Raw genomic sequence first — 20,816 nt, forward strand, 5'->3', positions numbered from 1 at the left:
CTCAGTGCACCCGCATACTGGCTGGAGGATGAGCATCTGCCAAAATGCCGCCAAAATTCGGCAGCATTTCGGCACCAACGCCTCTGGATGACACCGCTTGCTGCCGACAAGCAGCGTCATCCAGAGACGTCGTCGCCGAAATGCCGCCAAATTTCGGCAGCATTTCGAGGGATGTTCGTCCACCACCACGGTCCTTCATCTGGCGGGCACCAGACGAAAAAGGTTGGGGACCACTGCTCTAGGTTCCTGCACTTTGTCATTAGTTGCTCTTGTTTTTCTATTTCATTAAATTTAGTCCCACTCAGCCTGCTGCCAGCTGAGTGAATGGAGCCCCAAGCCAACAGCGGGTTGAGTGGCTCAGCTGGGGTCTCAGCTGCCAGCCTGCTCAGCCCGCTGCCAGCCTGGGATTCCTTGGGGGTCCCCAGGCCAGCAGCGGGTGCTGAGTGGGGCCGGCGGCCAGGACCCCGGGTGGCAATGGGGTAGCAGCCGGAACCCCAGAGCAGTGGCGGGCTGAGTGCCGCTGTGTGCCATTAAAAATCAATTCACGTGCCACCTTTGGCACATGTGCCGTAGGTTGCCGATCCCTGCTCCATACACTAGTAAGGAGCTGGAAATTTCGCTCATGCTGCAAAACGTCTGTTAGTCTATAAGGTGCCACAGGACTCTTTGCTGCTAGTAAGGAGATGAGCATATTACAGTTGTCTATTTAGCAATAACAGGGCTATAGGAAAGTCAGTCAACATTTTTTGTTTCTCTGATGAAAACTGGCCCACACCCTTCCACATGCCAAACTTGTCACAAATAATTGTCAACAACTTAATTTTCTGTTTTTGGCTAAGATATTGATTTAAAAAAATTGAAATTGAATTCAGGGTTGTTAGCAAGCATTTTTGGCAAACATATTTGTTAAATGACAATCTAAATGGCAACACAGCACTGCTTTATGCTTAGTTCACCCCCCAGCCTGCTGGTCCAACAGCTGCAGTAGAGGAGGAGATAGGTGGAAAACTGCAGGACCTCAAAATCCACCTCTTGGGGTGCAGAGTGGCAACAGCAGCAGCAAACTCTCAGGTCCGATCACACGCCAATGGGCACCACTGCCAGCCCAACGGACCATGGTGAAGTTAGCACAGCATCTGATCTCAGGGACGAGGCACCATGGAGCCACAGCAGCTCATCCTGCCCTGTGCAGCTCCCCCCGTATGCGATGGATCACTGCCAGCCCAGGGGAGAGACGCGCTCCCCAGCTAGGGCGACCAGATCCAGATGTCCTGGTTTTATATGGCCAGTCCCGATATTTGGCGCTTTGTCTTATATAGGCACCAATTACCCCCATCTAGGGTGACCAGAGAGCAAGTGTGAAAAATCAGGATGGGTGGTGGTGGGGAATAGGAGCCTATATAAGAAAGACCCAAAAATTAGGACTGTCCCTATAAAAGTGGGACATCTGCTCACCCTACCCCACCCTGCGTCCTGATTTTTCGCACATGGTATCTGGCTATTCCCAGCCCAGCCCTGTGCGACCATTCCAATCCTGACTGCCTACCAAGGAAGTGAGTTACTTTCACTTTCACTCCTCAGCAGGCAGTCAGCCAGCCTCCACCTGCCCCCAGCACCTCACCCAACCCAGCCCTGGGAGAGAGAAAGGGCCGGTGCTCCATGGGGTGGTGGTGGGGGGGAAACGGACATTGTGGGGGACAACAAAGGATACTGCCAGAGCCGCGGAGCCTGCCTCACCTCACACCAGGGGAAAGAGTCACACTCACAGGTGAGTTCCTTCCCCTACCCCTTCTCCCTCCCCTTCCCAGAGACTTCCCAGCAGCCAATCCCCTCCCTCAGACTGTGCTGCATTCGGCTCTCTCTAGGACCCAGCAGCCTGCTCTTACATGCTCCACTGCTTCCCGTCTGTCCCGGCTCCCAGCAGAGCGGTGCCCCCAGACCTAGTGGTGCCCTAGGCAGCTGCCTGTTCTGCCTGCTAAGGACGGCCCTGGCAACAAGCTGTGATTATGACATGGATCTCTCGCCACTAGAAAACTGACTGATAACCAACTTCATATACATAAGTCACAGAACAGCTATTACACACCACCCACCTGGGCTAGATTCATTCCAGCAATCTAGGGCTAAAGTGAGTTCTTCTTTGGGGAATTTATATAACTGATTTAGTGGCAGCCTCTCATTTTTTTGCTTCTGGCTATATTTTTTCCAACATAAATATCAATGAGAAAAGTATCAGATTAGTGGTTTGAGCATTGGCCTACTAAACCCAGGGTTGTGAGTTAAATCCTTGAGGAGGCCATTTAGGAAACTGGGGCAAAAATCTGCCTGGGGATTGGTCATTTTTATTTTTAGCGGGAGTGATAGCACAGTGGTCTGAGCATTGGCCTGCTAAACCCAGGGTTGTAAATTCAATCCCTGAGAGGGCCACTTAGGGATCTGGGGCAAATATCAGTACTTGGTTCTGCTAGTGAAGGCAGGGGGCTGGACTCAATGACCTTCTGGCGCCCCTTCCAGTTCTATGAGATAGGTATATCTCCATATATTATGTGTCCTAGCCTGTGGTGGAAGATCCCTGGTCTGTCTGCAGTAGACAGGCACAACTCTCACAACCAGTTCACTTTCCCTGTAGATAAAGCACAATCATTGTCATCATTCCCCTGTAAAATTTTAACCACGGTGCTGCCTCTTCTCTGAAAGAATTTAGAAGTATAACTCCCTGTTTTAGGCCACTTGTTTTCTGAGTGGGTCAGAAACATAGGCAGGGTTGAGGGAAGAAGAGCGAACAGTGTGCCATGCTCTGTTGCTGTAAGGGAACAAATGAGTGCTGCAGACTGGACAGAGGGGCCAGCAAGCAAAGTGTTAGTGCCACTCTTAACATATTAGCAACAGAGAGTGTAGCTAACACACTCTGCAGCAGAATATCAGTGCACAATGACATGAACGTAAAGGAAGGCTGCATAATCCTCCTACCCAGCTAGGCAAGCAGCAAATACTTCACAGGAGAGAAAGAAAAGCACAGATATAGAGACAGGATTGGCTTAGATAGCGATCCTTAAGGCAGTCTTGCAAAATATTACCCACACCATGAAAATGAGTGTGGGCAAGTAAAACTTTGCCCAGGTCTACACTATGAGTTTAGGTTGAATTTAGCAGCGTTAGATCGATTTAACCCTGCACCTGTGCACACGACGAAGCCATTATTTTTTACATAAAGGGCTGTTAAAATCAATTTCGGTATTCCTCCCCCCACAAGGGGATTAGCGCTGAAATTGACCTTGCCGGGTCAAATTTGGGGTAGTGTGGTCTCAATTCGATGGTATTGACCTCCGGGAGCTATCCCAGAGTGCTCCATTGTGACCGCTCTGGACAGCGCTCTCAACTCCGATGCACTGGCCAGGTAGACAGGAAAAGGCCTGCAAACTTTTGAATCTCATTCCTGTTTGGCCAGCGTGGTGATTCGCAGGTGAGTGCAGATTTCATCAGCAGAGGTGACCATGATGGAGTCCCAGAATCACAAAAGAGCCCCAGCATGGACCGAACAGGAGGTACGGGATCTAATCGCTGTATGGGGAGACGAATCTGTGCTATCAGAACTCCGTTCCAAAAGACGAAATGCCCAAACATTTGAAAAAATCTCAAAGGGCATGAAGGACAGAGGCTATAACAGGGACCTGCAGCAGTGCCACACGAAACTTAAGGAGCTGAGGCAAGCCTACCAAAAAACCAGAGAGGTAAACGGCCGCTCCGGGTCAGAGCCCCAGACATACCACTTCTATGATGAGCTGCATGCCATTCTAGGTGGTGCAGCCACCACTACTCCACCCCTGTGCTTTGACTCCATCAATGGAGTAGCACGCAACAGGGATGAGGAAGATAGCTCACAGCAAGGAAGCTGAGAAACCGTTTTCCCCGACAGCCAGGAATTGTTTCTCACCCTGGACATGCAGTCAGTACCCCCCGAACCCACCCAAGGCTGCCTCCCGGACCCATCAGGCGGAGAAGGGACCTCTAGTGAGTGTACCTTTGTAAATATTATACATGGTTTAAAAGCAAGTGTATTTAATGATTAATTTGCCCTGGCATTCGCAGCCAGTACAGCTACTGGAAAAGTCTGTTAACGTGTCTGGGGATGGAGCGGAAATCCTCCAGGGACATCTCCATAAAGCTCTCCTGGATGTACTCCCAAAGCCTTTGCAAAAGGTTTCTGGGGAGGGCAGCTTTATTCCGTCCTTCAGGGTAGGACACTTTACCACGCCAAGCCAATAGCACGTAGTCTGGAATCATTGCATAACAAAGCATGGCAGCGTATGGTCCCGGTGTTTGCTGGCATTCAAACAGCATCCATTCTTTCTCTCTCTGTGTTATCCTCAGGAGAGTGATATCATTCCTGGACACCTGGTTGAAATAGGGTGATTTTATTAAGGGGACATTCAGAGGTGCCCATTCCTGCTGGGCTGTTTGCCTGTGGCTGAACAGAAATGTTCCCCGCTGTTAGCCATGCAGTGGGGGGAGTCTTACCATGGCTGCATGCAAGCCAAATTCTGTTGTCCAGCCCTGTGTGAAAGATCTCTCACACCAAACCGGCATACCCTCAATAAGAGGCAAAATGCAACCTTGTACCAAAAACACGTGTGCTATGTAATGTTAACAGCAAGGTTTACCGTGAAAAAGTCTACCCATTGTTCTCTAAAATGTGTCTTTTTAACTACTACTACTCCCTTTTTTTTCCTCCACCAGCTGCAAATGTTTCAACACTCACATTATCTTCTCCTTCCCAGAGGCCAATGAAGATTAGAAGGCAAAAAAAAAAAAAAAGCACTCGCGATGAAATGTTCTCTGCAGTCCTCCCACACTGAAAGAGCCCAGTAGAATGCGTGGAGGCAGACAATGTCAGAGTCCAGGAAAGCACAATATGAACATGAGGATAGGTGCTGGCTGAAGATAATAAGTGGCGGGCTGAAAATGATAGGTGGCATCAGCTTGGTGACAGAAGGCAAGAGGCAATGCTGAGGCTATTGGAGGAACAAACTGATTATGCTCCAGCGTATGGTTGAGGTTCAGGAAAAGCAGCTTGAGCACAGCCCGCCGCTACAGTCCCTGTGTAACCAACTGCTCTCGTCCCCAAGTTCCATAGCCTCCTCACCCAGATGCCCAAGAACACGGTGGGGGGGCCTCCGGGCACCCAACCACTCCACCCCAGAGAACTGCCCAAGCAACAGAAAGCTGGCATTCAATAAGTTTTAAACTGCAGTGTGGCCTTGTCCTTCCTGCCTCCCCCACCCCACCCCACCCCACCCCACCCGGTACTACCTTGGCAGTTATCCCTCTATTTGTGTGATGAATTAATGAAGAATGCATGAATGTGAAGCAACAATGACTTTATTGCCTCTGCAAGTGGTGATCAAAGGGGGGCGGGGAGGGTGGTTCGCTTACAGGGAAGTAGAGTGAACCAAGCGGGGGAGTTCATCAAGGAGAAACAAACAGAACTTTCACACGGTAGTCTGGCCAGTCATGAAACTGGTTTTCAAAGCTTCTCTGATGCATACCGCGCCCTCCCGAACTCTGCTAACTGCCCTGGCGTCTGGCTGCGTGTAATCAGCAGCCAAGCAATTTGCCTCAACCTCCCACCCCGCCATTAACATCTCCCCCTTACTCTCACAGATATTGTGGAGTGCACAGCAAGCGGTAACAATGGGAATATTGGTTTCGCTGAGGTCTATCCGAGTCAGTAAACTGCGCCAGCGCGCTTTTAAATGTCCAAATGCACATTCTACCACCATTCTGCATTTGCTCAGCCTATACTTGAACAGTTCCTGATTACTGTCAGGCTACCTGTGTATGGCTTCATGAGCCATGGCAATAAAGGGTAGGCTGGGTCCCTAAGGATAACTATAGGCATTTCAACATCCCCAATGGTTATTTTCTGGTCTGGGAAGAAAGTCCCTTGCTGCAGCTTTTGAAACAGACCAGAGTTTCTGAAGACGCGAGCGTCATGTACTGTTCCCGGCCATCCCACATTGATGTTGGTGAAATGTCCCTTGTGATCCACCAGTGCTTGCAGCACCATTGAAAAGTACCCCTTTCCGTTTATGTACTCGCCGTCTTGGTGCTCCAGTGCCAAGATAGGGATATGGGTTCTATCGCCCCATCACAGTTAGGGAATCCCATTGCAGCCAAGCCATCCACTATGACCTGCACATTTCCCAGAGTCACTACTCTTGATATCTGCAGCTCTTTGATTGCGTTGGCTACTTGGATCACAGCAGCCCCCACAGTAGATTTGCCCACTCCAAATTGATGCCTGACTGACCAGTAGCTGTCTGGCGTTGCAAGCTTCCACAGGGCTATCGCCGCTTGCTTGTGAACTGTGAGGGCTGCTCTCACCTTGGTATTCTTGTGTTTCAGGGCAGGGAAAAGCAAGTCACAAAGTTCCATGAAAGTGCCCTTACACATGCGCAAGTTTTGCAGCCACTGGGAATTGTCCCAGACATGCAACACTATGCGGTCTCACCAGTCTGTGCTGGTTTCCCAGGCCCAGAATCGGCGTTCCACGGCATGAACCTGTCCCATTAACACCATGATGTCCACATTGCCGGGGCCCGTATTTTGAGAGAAGTCTGTGTCCATGTCCTCATCGCATTTGTCACCGCGCTGCCGTTGCCTCCTCGCCTGGTTTTGCTTTTGAAGGTTCTGCTTCTGCATATACTGCAGAATAATGCGCGTGGTGTTTACAGTGCTCATAATTGCGGCAGTGATTTGAGCGGGCTCCATACTTGCCGTGCTATGGCGTCTGTGCTGAAAAAAGGCACCTGCGCTGAAAAAAGCGCAAAACGATCGTCTGCTGTTGCTCTGATGGAGGGAGGGGCAACTGATGACATGGCTTACAGGGTTGTCACATAGAATGGCCCCCTCAAAGACTGAACTCACAACCCTGGGTTTAGCAGGCCAATGCTCAAACCACTGAGCTATTTTTCCCCCTACTAGTCATGGAGAGAGGGCAGGGGGAGCAAATGAATACAAATGAATACAAAACAAATCTGGTTTCTTTAGTTTTGATCGACTCCATCTCTCTTATACATCTTAGGCTGGTAGCAGATCATGCAGTACGACTGCTAGCCATCATTGTCTCCTGGCTGCTCACCAGAAGACGGTGCAGTACGATTACTAGCCCTTGTCATCCCCTGGCTACTTGCCAAAAGATGGTGCAGTTTGACTGCTGGCCATCATCGTCTCCCATTTATGTCCAGGCACCCCCGGCTGACCTCACCGAGGCCAGCCAGGAGCACACATATCTGCCCAGGCGCCCCCGACCAACCTCACCGAGGTCGGCTAAAAGAGCACCCAGGAGATGATGACGATGGCTACCAATCGTAATGCACCGTCTGCTGCCAAAAGGCAATGAGCTGCTGCTGTGTAGTAATGCAGTGCCACGTCTGGCAGCACCCAGGAGACACATGGTGACGGTGAGCTGAGCGGGCTCCATGCTTGTCGTGGTATGTCATCTTCATGGGTAACCCAGGAAAAAAGGCGAGAAACGATTTATTGCCATTGCTTTCACGGCGGGGGTGGGGGAGGTCTGAATTCCCATGGGTGGCGGAGAATGCGGGAACTGTAGGATAGCTACCCACAGTGCAATGCTCTGGAAGTCAACGCTAGCCTTGGTATTGTGGATGCACTCCGCCGAGTTAATGGTGTTAATGGTCTTAATGGTTACACACACAATCAACTGTATAAAATTGATTTCTAAAAAATCGACTTCTATAAATTTGACCTAATTTCGTAGAGTAGACATACCCTTAGACATGGACGTGCAAAATTTCATGATAAGTTTGAGAGCTGGATTTAAAGGCAAGTTTCCTTCTAAATCTTCCACAAAGCAGTGCCCACTGTGCAAGGAAGCTCCTTCACAGGAGATTTCTAAGTCCTAGCCAGAAAAAGGAGGTATAAATTAAAGAGCCGTCAGATTTTAAAACAAAATTAATCTTCACATCTATTACCCTCTATATACACGCTTCCAGTTTGTGGTAAGTTTGTGTTACTTATTGATTTTGAAATAAAATTCCAAAAATAAAAAGCTTTGAAGAAATGGATGTAAGGATTAAAAATAAAATGTTTTAAATGCAGCAAACTGCTGGCTTAGTTTTTGTTTGAGAATTTAAGAAGACATACCTCACCCAATGCCCCCCACATCAACAATGCCAGTGAAATGCTGATGGAACTCACAGTGCTGCACCTCATGAGGCTCTTAGAATATTTTGTTACATCTAACTGTAATGAACAACAGGACAATAAAATCAGTGATCCCTTGTTGGATAGACTATAGACAAATCTCTGGTTTATAGCTCAATTTTGGCATTTAATGCATGTATAGGTCTCCTCCAGGTCAGTAACACATACTCCAATCATTGCACTGTTTGTAATCCCTCACCAACTCTGCTTGTTGTCATTACTGTTGTTTTCATAAAGGGTTTATTAAAGAAACATGAAGTCAATGGAAAGATAATATAACCACTGATATCAGCTGGGTGCTCCGGGGCAAGTGAGAGGTGCTGGGGTGGGGAGGGTGTTGGGGTTTAGGTAGGGTTGCCAGGCATCGTTTTTGACTGGAACGCCTGGTCAAAAAGGGACCCTGGCGGCTCCGTTCAGCACTGCTGACTGGGCCACTAAAAGTCCAGTCAGTGGCACAACGGGGCTAAGGCTGACTCCCCACCTGCCCTGGCTCCGTACAGCTCCTGGAAGTGACCAGCATGTCCGGCTCCTAGGTGCAGGGGTGGCCACTGGGGCTCCATGCACTGCCCCCACCCCAAGCACTGGCTCCACAGCTCCCACTGGGGGCAGCGTCAGCAGACAGCACACAGAGCCCCCTTGCCCCTCCACCTAAGAGCTGTACATGCCAGTTGCTTCTTGGAGTCACCTGAGATAAGCGCCGCCCAGACAGAGCCAACACCCCAAACCCCCTCCTGTTCCTCATCCCCTGCCCCCAGCCCTGCACCCCCTCCTGCACCCCACATCCCTCATCTTGAGCCTGCACCCCCTCCCATACCCCAACCCCCTGCCCTGAACCTGCTCCTGCACCCTGAACCCCTCAGCCTCAACCTGGAGCTTCCTCTCGCACCCTGAACCCCTCAGCCTCAACCCCATGCCAGAGCCCACACCCTCAGCCACAGCCGTCACTCTCCAGCAGCCCAACCTCCTACCCTAGCCCGGTGAAGGTGAATGAGACTGGGGGAGAGCGAGTGACAGAGGAAGCGAGCAGGAGGTGAGGCCTCGGAGAAGGGGTGGGACCAGGGTATTGGGTTTTGTGCGATTACAAAGTTGGCAACCGTAGGTGCTGGGGACAGGCGCTCAGTGGGGTTTAGGACTTGGGGTGGAGAAGGATTAGCGCCAGTGGCGGGTTTAAGCCTGGGGGCTCCCGAGGGCTGGGCACTCCGAGGGGCTGAGGTTTGAGGCGGGGGGCGCGGCGGGGAGGGCGTTGGAGTTTACAGCTGGGGGCTCCCGTAGGGGGCAGGGTGTCTCCGGGCTCTCACCTGCACCCCGCGCTGCCGGGCGCTCTGCGCGATGTACTCCAGCCGCCGGGTCACGCTGCTCCGCGCCTCCCCGGCCTCCCCCTTCCTGCTCCCCAGCCGGATGGAGACCCGCGCCCGGTCCGGGGCCGCACACAGCTCCGCGCTGCCGCTCACGTGAACCTCCCGCCCTGGCGGCACTGCGGTGCTGCGGCCGCCGAGGAGCCCCGGCACCGGCTCGTTCTCCCGCCCGCGAGCCCCGAGCGGCGGGGCTAAAAGCTCCGCAAACACCCGGGCGGGAGGCAGCGGCAGCGCGGACAGCGACATTCTGCAGGCCCGTTACAGCACCATGGCAACCAACGCCACGGTGGCCGAAAAGCCCCTCCCACCCATGGCATCGTGGGAATGATACAAGAGGGTCACGTGACTGCCATATGTCTGTTACTGGGGTGGAACTAACTGCCCACGGCCCCAGCGCGAGGCGGAAGCTTCTCCAGGAGGGCCCCGGTCACGCTCCGCCCTGATAGTTACGGAGGCTCCGCCAGGACTCGGAAGTTCCTCCGCGGGGCAAAGCTCCGCCAGCACCGGGACTGAGGCGCTTGCGGCCCAGCTCCGCAGCAGGGGGCCGCGGAAGTGGCCTCTCGCCTGACCCTGGCCCCTCGGTGCCGCAGCCTCGCCCAGGCCTGTGGTCCGCAGCAGGCCTCTCCCACCGGGTGACAGGCCTGACCCAGGCAGCGGCGCCGCTGTAGCGCCGAAAGGCCAATCAGCCGGCGGCGGGACCTGGGGGAGGCTGCCTGGCCGGGAGTTAAGGGCGCCCGGGTCTTAGGCTTTGGCTACACTTGCATTTCAAAGCGCTGTGCCATTATCTAAATCATTGATGAAGAAATTAAACAGAACTGGACTCAGAACAAATCCCTGTGGGACCCCATAAAATATGCCCTTCCAGCTTGACTGTGAACCAGTGATAACTATGCTCTGGGAAGGGTTTTCCAACCATTTATGCACCCTCCTTATACTAGCTTATATTTCCCTAGTTTGTTTATGAGAAGGCCATGCGAGACAGTATCAAAAGCCTTACTAAAGTCAAGATATACAACATCCATCACTTCCCCGCATCCACAACGCTTGTTACCCCATCAAAGAAAGCTATTAGGTTGGTTTGACATGATCTGTTCTTGACAAATCAGTGCTGACTGTTACTTATCACCTTATTATCTTCTAGATGTTCACAAATTGATTGCTTAATTATTTGCTCCATTTGCTCTGTTTTCTTTCTGGGTACTGAAGTTAAGCTGACTGGTGTGTAGTTCCCCAGGTTTTCTTTATTTCTCTTTTTATAGATTGCACTATATTTGCTGTTTTCCAGTCCTCTGGAATCTCTCCAGTCTTCCATGAGCTTTCAAAGATAATTGCTAATGGCTCAGATATCTCCTCAGTCAGGTCCTTGAGTATTCTAGGATGTATTTCATCAGGCCCTGGTGACTTGAGTACATCTACCTTGTCTAAGTACTTTTTAACTTGTTCTTTCTCTGTTTTAGCCTCTGATTCTACCTGTTTTTCACTAGCATTCACTATGTTAGATGTCCAATTGCTACTAACATTTTTGGTGAAAACTGAAACAAAAAAGTCATTTAGCACTTCTGCCATTTCCACATTTTCTGTTGTTGTCGCGCCCCCCCCGCCCCACCTTGAGTAACGAACCTACCCTGTCCTTCCATTTGCCTCTTGTTTCTAATGCATTTGTAGAATGTTTTCTTGTTACCCTTTATGTCTCTAGTTAGTTTAATCTCGTTTTGTGCCTTGGCCTTTCTAATTTTGCCCCATATACTTTATTTGTTTAGCTTCAACCTGTGTAATATGACCTAGTTTCCACTTTTTATAGGACACTTTTTTGAGTTTCAGATCACACAGGAGTCCAGCAGTGGTCACACCAGTGCCAAATGAAGTAAAATAATCTCTCTGCTCCTACACAAGATTCCCCCTGCTTATGCATCTCAGGATCACATTAGCTCTTTTGGCCACTGTGTCACATTGGGTGCTCAGGTTCATCAGATTATCTACCATGACCCCCAAATCTTTTTCATTATCACTGCTTCCCAAGATAGAGTCCCCCATCTTGTAAGTATGGCCTATATTCTTTGTTTCCAGATGTATATATTTATATTTAGTCATATTAAAACATGTTGTTTGCTTGCTCCCAGTTTACCAAGCAATCCAGATTGCTTTGAATCAGTGACCTGTCCTCTTCATTATTTACAATTCCCCCAATTTTCAAGTCAACTGCAACCTTTCTCAGTGACGATTTTATATTTTCTTCCAGGTTATTGATAAAGATGTTAAATAGTGTAGGACCAAGAACTGATTCCTGAGATATCCCCACTGGAAACACACATGCTTGATGATGATTCCCCTTTTACGATTACATTTTGAGTCCTATCAGCCCATTTTTAATCAATTTAATGTGTGTCTTGTTAATTTTGTATTACACTGTTTAATCAAAATGTGTGGCACCAAGTCAAACACCTTAGAGAAATCTAAATATATGATGTCAATGCTGTTACCTCTATCAATCAAACTTCTAATCTCATCAAAAAAGATATTAAGTTAATCTGACAGGATCTATTTTCTATAAACTCGTGTTGATTTGCTTTAATTACATTAGCCTTCTTTAGTTCATTACTAACTGAGTCCTGTATCAGCTGCTCCATTATCTTGCCCAGGATTAGTGTCAGGCTGACAGGCCTATAATCACCCAGGTCATCCTGTTTGTTCTTTTTTAAAATTGGCCCAACATTAGTTTTCAGTCTTCTGAAACCCAGTGTTCCATGACTTATTGAAAATCAACATGAATGGGCCAGTGAGCTCCTCAGCCAGCTCATCCAAACTTCCTGTATGCAAATTACCTAGACCTACTGATTTAAAAATGGCTAAATTTAGCAGTTTCTGTTTTACATCCTCCAAAGACAAGTGGAATGGAAAGAGTGCTATCACCACCATGTGATAAAACAGATGTTTGCAGTCTCATCCCCAAATACAGAACATAAATATTTATTGAGCACCTCTGCCTTTCCTGCATTATTATTGATTCTACCATTTCCATCTAGCAATGGACCAATACCATGGTCAAGATTCTTTTTGTTCCCAATATATTTTTAAAAACTCATTGTTCTTAACTTTTCTGGCCATAGATTTCTTTTTGTGTGCCTTGGCTTCTCCTGACTACTGGTTTATATTACTATCAAGCTCCCCTTTCTTCCATTTGTTCTTTCCAGTTTAATTTTTTTAAATTTCGCCTCCAAACCAGCTTGGGTATGTGTTTTGTTTTTTTTTAACCAGTACAGCATTCTTCTTCAGTTGTGACTTTTGTGCATTTAGTAAGGTCTTTCTTTAGCAATTCCCAATTCACATTTTTCTTATTAAATTCTTCCTCCCAGCTCATTTGGCTCATTTCAGCTTTGTGAAATTGGCTCTATTAAAGCACCAAGTGTGTGTGTCTGTGTACATTGGAAGCTAGTCTAGGGTGGAGAGTGAGGATCATTGGCTTTAGGATCCATACTGTTTGCTCTGTAACTGTTCCTGCCCCATAATCACCCTGAAAAGCTATTCTTTCATCAAGACCAGTCCAGGTAACTCATAGATTATTACTATGGAAGATCAGATATCTTTATCTCCAACATTAGAAAACTGTTTGTATAGCTAGAATTAATTAGTTAATGGTTGTATACAGTGTATTTGTAGTTGTGTTGGTCCCAGGATATTAGAGACACAAGGTAGTTGAGGTAAATAATTGTATGTTGTAATGTACTGTGAAGAAGTGCTAAAAATTGACAGATTAATGACATTTTAAAAACTTTAATTTTTCAAATGATGTTAAAATCATAGGTTTAAAATGCAACTGGTGCTTAACATTTGATAATGAGACAAGTGGTTTTGAAATATCTTAGATAAATATCCAAAATCACACACACAGATTATCTCTCACAAAATAATTTTCTTTTGTCTCAGTCACCAAAAGACACCAGTAAATGTGTGGAACAAAGGATACTAATTAATTTTACAGTCTTTTCTTTGCACAGATATCCCAGATTGTAGCTTGTGAGTAATATGGTCAGAGAAAGCATTTGTCAAATAATGAACAGATTTTATTAAAAAAAAAAACCCTCATTCTGATTGTGCTAATTGTCAAACATCAAACGGGGCTAAATTCAGCACTTAAATTGTTTTCTGCCAATAATTCATCCAGCTGTAGTAGTGGGAAAGTTGCATTAGTTCAATTATAATATATATCTAAAAATTCAAATTCTAATCCAAGTTTGTTTATCCAGCTTCTTTGATCTGTGGAATTTGGCTGGCACATTCTTTTTGAACTACGTGTTTGGGGGTTTGGGTTTTTTTTTGTTTTTTCTTTACAGGGCAGGGGAGGTCTGTTTTGTTGGGGGGGTTTTGTGTGTGAGACAATATTATATTTTTAGTAGTCTTGAATCAAATTAAGGGAGGGATGGAAAAACCATAATAGTACTTTGTATTTATGTAGAGACTGTTAAATCTAGGGAATTCAAATAACTTTACAAACATTAAATACTGCTCACAACACTCTTATCACACACAAATATTGTTATAGCTACTTTATAAATAGAACACTTGATGCACAAAGATATTAAGACCCACATTTTTAGTATCAGCCACTTTTGGTTACCTCAATTTTTGGGTCCCCAACTTGAGGTATCAGGGATCTAGATTTGCTGAGCACCCACAACTCCGGTTGAAGTCAATAGGAGCTTTAGTGTTTAATACCTCTGAAAATTAGTTTTCAGTTTTTTTCAGAAAATTAGTTCCAAGATTTTCAAAAAAGGGGAGACACAAAGTTTGTGGATACTTATACAAAATTTGGACCTTAGTGACTTGTGCCTGAATTCACACAGCAAGTCAGTGGAAGATCTGGGAATAGAATCCAGCAGTCCTGAGGCCAAGTCACTTGTTTTTATAATTGTCACTCTCTCTGTGTGTGTCTCTCTGAAGCTAAGAATGTCTGTTGAGTCAGTGTGTAATTATGGAAGCAATTACACACATGGTTAAGAGCTCTCTTTGTTCCAAATATCACCAGGTTCAGTCATCATTGGGATTTGCAGGCTACCACCATCCAATTTTTTAAGTTCTCAGCCATTTTAACTTTACAGAGTATACATGTGGTGTTCAACTAGACTAAAGCATGTCTCTATGCCATGCCAAAAGGCCTAGACCGTTGTGATTTCAGATGTAACTCAACCAATCATCATCCATTTCCTTGGTTTTATGAGGGAGACTACATAGATGGTGGATTATGTGCCTAACTGCTGCACTCATGTGACAGCACAGGTTTTCAGGTACTATTTCTAAATATATTCTAGACACTACTGCCTCAAAGCAGAGAACTAATCAAAAGTGAAAGAAAAGTTGAAAATACAGAGTACAGTGGTAATTAGAAATGTATGTTCTTCATCATTAAACTCTCTTATGGTGTGACATCAAATCCAAAATTATTTCTAAAGCACTCAGTGAAAGCAGAACATTATTTTTCCCAGTTAGCTGATATGTTTATAGAGGATTTATTTAAACCAATATATGTATAACTGGGCACATCTTAAATTTGGAATGCTGCTCATCAAGGAATTGTCAGTGATGCTTTGCAATAAGTGTTGGATAATCCAGTGAAGCCAAATCACATACTGTTCAAGTTGGCTTTTATGTGTTAAGCACTATTCCTATTTGCCTAACTGTTGAGACGATTAAAATTGATTTCTTTCTAAGTTAATTGTATTATGCCAGACAGATTATATTGGTCAAAGTCTGCTATGAATATTGGCCCCTGGACTCATATCTATAACTATACCCAAAATTAAATTCTTAATTATGTTTGGCTTTCTAGGAACATAGTATAACCTACTAGGAGTACTTCAAGAACGTATCAGAGTGAAAGAATAATTCTTTATAACCTGGAAAACCCTTTCTAAGGCGAATTACAAAGTCACATTATGTGCAAAACTGATTTGTGGAAATCTTTTTTTAATAAGGAAAACCAATTTCTTTGAATCACAAGATGTTCCCTGTTTAGTTAATTTGTGTTAGCAAAGTAGTGAGAGTGTGACACAATAGGGCTGATGTGCTATCTAAACTGACTGATATTACTCAGCAATGTTTCTTTAATAATACTTTCCAAAGGCACCATTCTAAATATACATGGGTCATGACATTTTCTTATTGAGAAGCTGTCACTCAAGAACCTGGATATATGCCAGATCTGTGTATAATAAGCTTTTTTGATGTTTTAGTTTTGTAGTACTCTTTAAAGAGAGAACTGTTGACCTGAACCTGCTAGTGTGGCACTAGATATTGCCAACTTTATTTTCAATTGTGCCTGCCTATAATTAACTTTTTTTAAAATGGAAAACCTAGTGACAGAATATGAGACAAGGGGATCTTGGAGAAATGTGCTAAAAGCTGGCTTTTTTTCCTAGGGAAATAAATGTTTTTATTTTAAAGAAGTAGAAGACATTTCTATCTCTATGAAAGAAACATGCTTGGATAGGTGGATGAGGTACACAGAGTTTGACTTTTTTTTTTTAAACAATGAAGTATGCATCATTTAACAGAAAATGTAAGATTTTCAAGGTTCCTTCAGTGGAAAAGAAGCCTTTGTCAAAGCTTTTCCTCTGTGAAAGGAAAAGGAAAGGTATTGTGGCCATAATGCCTGAAGTCTTGTTTGTTTTTTCTGTCATTCCTTCAGCAACAGTTTTCAGTAATTCCAAAGTCTGTAACAGTGTCCTGTCAGTGGAAGTCTTATAAAGACTATCTATATGTTGACTGGTTATATGCTACAGTGGTTCCATGCAGAATTGGTCACCTATTTAGAACATCTATCACTTCATACAAATCTTGCAACTGAACATTCACTATAAGTCCAGTTTTGCCCACTTCATTCCAAATCACAACAGAGTCATATTGGACTCAGAATTGGTAGATGAGATCTGGGGCCAAAGGTAGAGTTACAAAACTTTTAAAGTGAATTTGACAAGGAACTCATGAATTAGTTAAAAAGCGATAATCACCAAAGTTGAAAAGGTCTCATTTCCACCATTTTGCTGGGAAACAAACGCCACACCAGAAATCTAATTTAGTGGATTTCCATAGCTGAGATCTTGTTTCCAGGACCAAAATTTAAGAAAGTAAATTGTAAAATTGGGTCCATCAAGTATAGTATAGAGTGCCAGATGACTGCTGGAGACCTAAGCCTTTTTTGTTTGTTTGTTTTTTTTCAAAAAAGTGTCTAGCATTTTTCCTTGCAGTGGTAGACCTCAAAATATAGATAAATTATTAGGGAGGCTTCCCAATGGGAAAAAAAAATTCCAATCAGAAGGTTCATGAAGAAAGTTGATGAGCCCATTGAGTCCCTTGTGGGATGTGGGGAACCAACAATCCTCTTAAGGCTCAAGGGAGGGAGGCTGATGAGACTTGTAAGGCAAACTAAGGGTTCTTCCCTCCTACAGAACTCAGAAGAGGAAGGAATTTCTCCTGATTTTCTCCTCATCTAAATCCTTCTCTCCCTTCCCTACAGAAATCCTGGGGTCCATAAGTAACTTTTAAAACTATCTAGCTTGCTCAGGTGAAGGTCAGGTTGAGCCCGTCCATCTCCCCACTAGGGTCAGTGGATGGGGATTACTTCACACATACAGATGACGAAATGTCCTATGGATTAGAAGTTGAAACATTGCTGGGAAATGGAGAGCATCTTCTCAAGAGCGCCTTTCCTGAACAGCTAAACATCCCACTAACTTAGAAAATATTTTTTTTGTGTTTTCCTCCAGGCCAACTTCCCCTGGATATTTTGGTCTGCAGAGCTGGAATCCTCAGGCTTGAGGGGATACGGCAGTTTTAGAAGGCTTCAAATATTTTCACCTAGGCTGGACGCAAGCATGTCATGTTCTGTTTTAATTTTAAATTTGGCCAACAGAGAGACTGATTGGTAATAAGAAATAGAGCTTTCCACTTCTCTGTTCTGGTTCAAAGTCAGCATACAACATTAGCAACAACTCTGGTCATTATCTGGTGTCTGTTTGTCAGTCTTGATTAAATAAGCTGATTGATTCATTCTGGTCCACAATACAAAAGACTATCACAGTTGATCATTATTGGTAGCATCTGCAAAAGAGACCAAGGATTCAAGGCCTGATCCAATTCCCACTGAAATCAAAGGAAAGACTTCATTGACTTCAAGGGGAGCTGAATCAGACCCTAAAACATGAACTGAAGACCATGGTACATAATGACACAGATGATATAGGAAGGTATAATACCCTTGGGGGAATTCCGTGTCACTGCATGTGCGCAGAATTCATGCCCCTTGCAGATTTCTTTGCTTACCTGCGGAAAAATGACTTCTGATGGGGAAGCAAAGGGAAGCCGCAAGAGCGGTCATGCACCCACTCCCTGGCAGTACAGACAGGTCGGTTTGGGCACTCAGAGAAGCCAGTAGTGATGTAAATCACTGGTTGAGGGGAGAGGCTGGTAGCCGTGTGTGTGTGAGAGAGACACACACACACACACACACTCTCGCTATTGCAGCACGCTCAGTGTAGAGGGGCAGGGCTTTGGGGTATTTCTGAAGAGGTAGGTGAGGGGCAGGCTCTGTTCCCTCAGGCAGAGCAGAATGTAGCAGCCTGCCTGCTTAGTGAATTGTTTCCATTGTTCTTAGTGAATTCCCACAGGAATATAAAACAGGTGTAAAAATTTTAAGGCTCCTTTACATTGCCAAAGTGGTGTAAAGGAGCCTTATAAATGCGTATAGTGCTTTAGTGATTATAACTGGTCTAAATATTTGGACTGAAAAAATTTCCTATCAAAATATGCTCCATGAACTGTTTGCTACTCACTTTTTGAAGATGGTCAGTAGCCCTCACTTGCTCTTCAGTTGCCTATGATGTAACACTGAGCATATGGCTGCATATATTTGTTGACTAATAACTAGAAGTAAAGAGTCAATACTAGCTGCATTACTATTAGACAGAGGGGGTTTGGTGATTTCCTCCAATGCTCCCCACTCCCATTCTCCATCCATTGTTTTGTAGTTTAAATAAATTATAAAATAATTGAAACTAGCTGGATTATATTACGTTACTTTGACAAAAACATGCAGAATTTTGCAGAATTTTATAATATTGTATGCAGAATTTTTAATTTTTGGCATGGAATTTTTAATTTTTTTTGGTGCAGAATTCCCCCAGGAGTAGTATAAGAGAGAGGTTCAATTAAGATTATTATGGAAAAGACTTAAATCTATGCCCTCTATAGTGTCTTTTACTGAAATACTTCAAGTTCATGGTCTCACTGCAGAAAAGCTAAATGATGTCTTTTATAGTTTTCTTCACCACATCATCAATGGGGAGATATCTACCAGTGAATTACACTTTGCAGCTATTAAATATGAGATATTGTCAGAAATCAAGGTTTCAAAAGAGAAGTTAAAATAAACATAACTTTAAAATGCAGTAGGTAGCGGGCTTGATGGTATTCATTAAAATATGACTAATCTGCTGTAAGCATCTTTCTTTTTAAAATTACATCTGTATAAGATCTTAAGTGCCACATTTCAATTTGATGCTATTAAAATGTCAGACTGAGCTTTATGGATTATTAATAGTAATAATAGTAATAAGTAATAGTAATACAAAATTGCAGGGTTCAGAAATACATTTTTATTTTCTCAGTAGCTGATAATGATTGTCAATGAGTACAAATGTAAACTTCTATTAGAGAAGGCACTATTTAAAAACTCAACATTAACTGCCCATACATTTTCATATACTAAGAACAACAGCATTGTTGCTCTTTACAGAGCATGGAGTATGCATTGATAAGTTCTTTGATGGCTGCTGAGTCTGTTGTGTGATGGCAGTCCCGTCCACAGGTAGAGCACACCCACACACTAGCAATGCTCTGAATCTGAGCAGCAGATTCTTTCCTCCTCTGATGCCGGTCGTCACAAAGCTCGATCCAGTCTGCTTTGCAACATCTCGCTCCATCTACAAGCTGATTCTGCCAGTCAGAGCAACATTCTGCACTCCTTTCCCAATCATCCACAGAGATTCCAAAGGACACTAAATTTTTGCAAGCATCCCAAAATCTGTGCAGTGGTCTGCTTCTATTTCTAGACACTTTGCAAGCTTCAGAGTACAGCATACTCTGCAGGATCCTGTAATCCGGCATTCGCTTGACATTTCTCTGCCACATGAGTCTTTTCTTACTAATCAATGTTCCCATGAATGACGTACCAGCATGGTTTAACATTTCCACATTTGTCACCCTGTCTTGCCATCTTATTTGAAGAATTTTACTTAAGCGCAGCTGATATGAAAACTGTTTAGTCTTTTGGTATGTTTGACGTAAGTCATCCATGTTTCTGAGCCATATAGAATACTGGATAAAACACGTCTCATAAATACAGATTTTCACTTTAGTTGACAATTTATTGTTCCAGGCTCTGTCTTGCAAAAGACCAAAGTGTAAGGTCTGAGGCCTTTTTCTGCAGCCATATTGTGAGAGCAGCAGCCATGAGCCAAGAAGCAGAAAGTCACATCTTCACATTCCATCTAAATTACATTAAGATAATGTAATATTCGGCTGCTAAGAAGGAGATCCTGTCCTAATAGTACCCACCATCACCAGATAAAGAAACATCTAATCTCTTTCTGTTGTCCTCCTTGCCCACTTCACTCGGTTTAACCTGGTTGACTAACCACTTCTTCACATGTTCATTCCATCCTCATCTCCAGACTTCTCTCTTCGACTGGCCCCTCTACTTGGAACCCCCACCTGACCAAGTCTGCAATGCCACCAGCCCCTCCTCCTTCAAGTCCTTCCTTAAAACAATGCATTTCCCCCCAAAGGCCTAGAAACCTCAGTCCTTCGCTCCAAGAAGCGTTAACAAGCTAGAATATGTCAATTTTTTTTAAACAATCATACAGAAATCATGGAACAGAAAGATATGTATTAAAATGTCACACTCTGATCATACTGCTTTTTTTTGTACACCATCCCCCTTCCTGTATTTCTATGTTGTCATTTTAGGGGAAATTTTCAAAGGCACAATTAGAAGTGAAGTGCCCTACTTCTATTGAAAATCAATTGTAAGCACTTTGGAAGGGACATTGCTCCAAATCCTTGGCTGCAGCCAAGGAGTACTCTGCACAGTTCTGGAATGGCAGTGATACTGCAAGATGAGTTGTGCTCCTCAGATTCTGGGGTTGTACTGTACATGGACAATCTCCTGGCATAAATTAG

The 20,816-nt window shown here is 44.9% G+C and overlaps 1 protein-coding gene across 1 annotated transcript in view; it reads right to left on the reverse strand.

The window, feature by feature from the left end:
• The window catches only part of IRAK1BP1 (interleukin 1 receptor associated kinase 1 binding protein 1), a 32,031-nt gene extending 22,122 nt beyond the window's left edge, over window positions 1-9,909 (reverse strand). The window contains exon 1 of the mRNA XM_039528191.1: window positions 9,528-9,909. Within this exon, the coding sequence (XP_039384125.1) occupies window positions 9,528-9,830 (303 nt within the window). The 5' untranslated portion in view covers window positions 9,831-9,909. The remainder of the gene's footprint in view (window positions 1-9,527) is intronic.
• Between the last annotated feature and the right edge of the window lie 10,907 nt (window positions 9,910-20,816).

Source organism: Mauremys reevesii, linkage group 3, assembly GCF_016161935.1.
Source record: "Mauremys reevesii isolate NIE-2019 linkage group 3, ASM1616193v1, whole genome shotgun sequence".
Classification (NCBI taxonomy): Eukaryota; Metazoa; Chordata; order Testudines; family Geoemydidae; genus Mauremys; species Mauremys reevesii.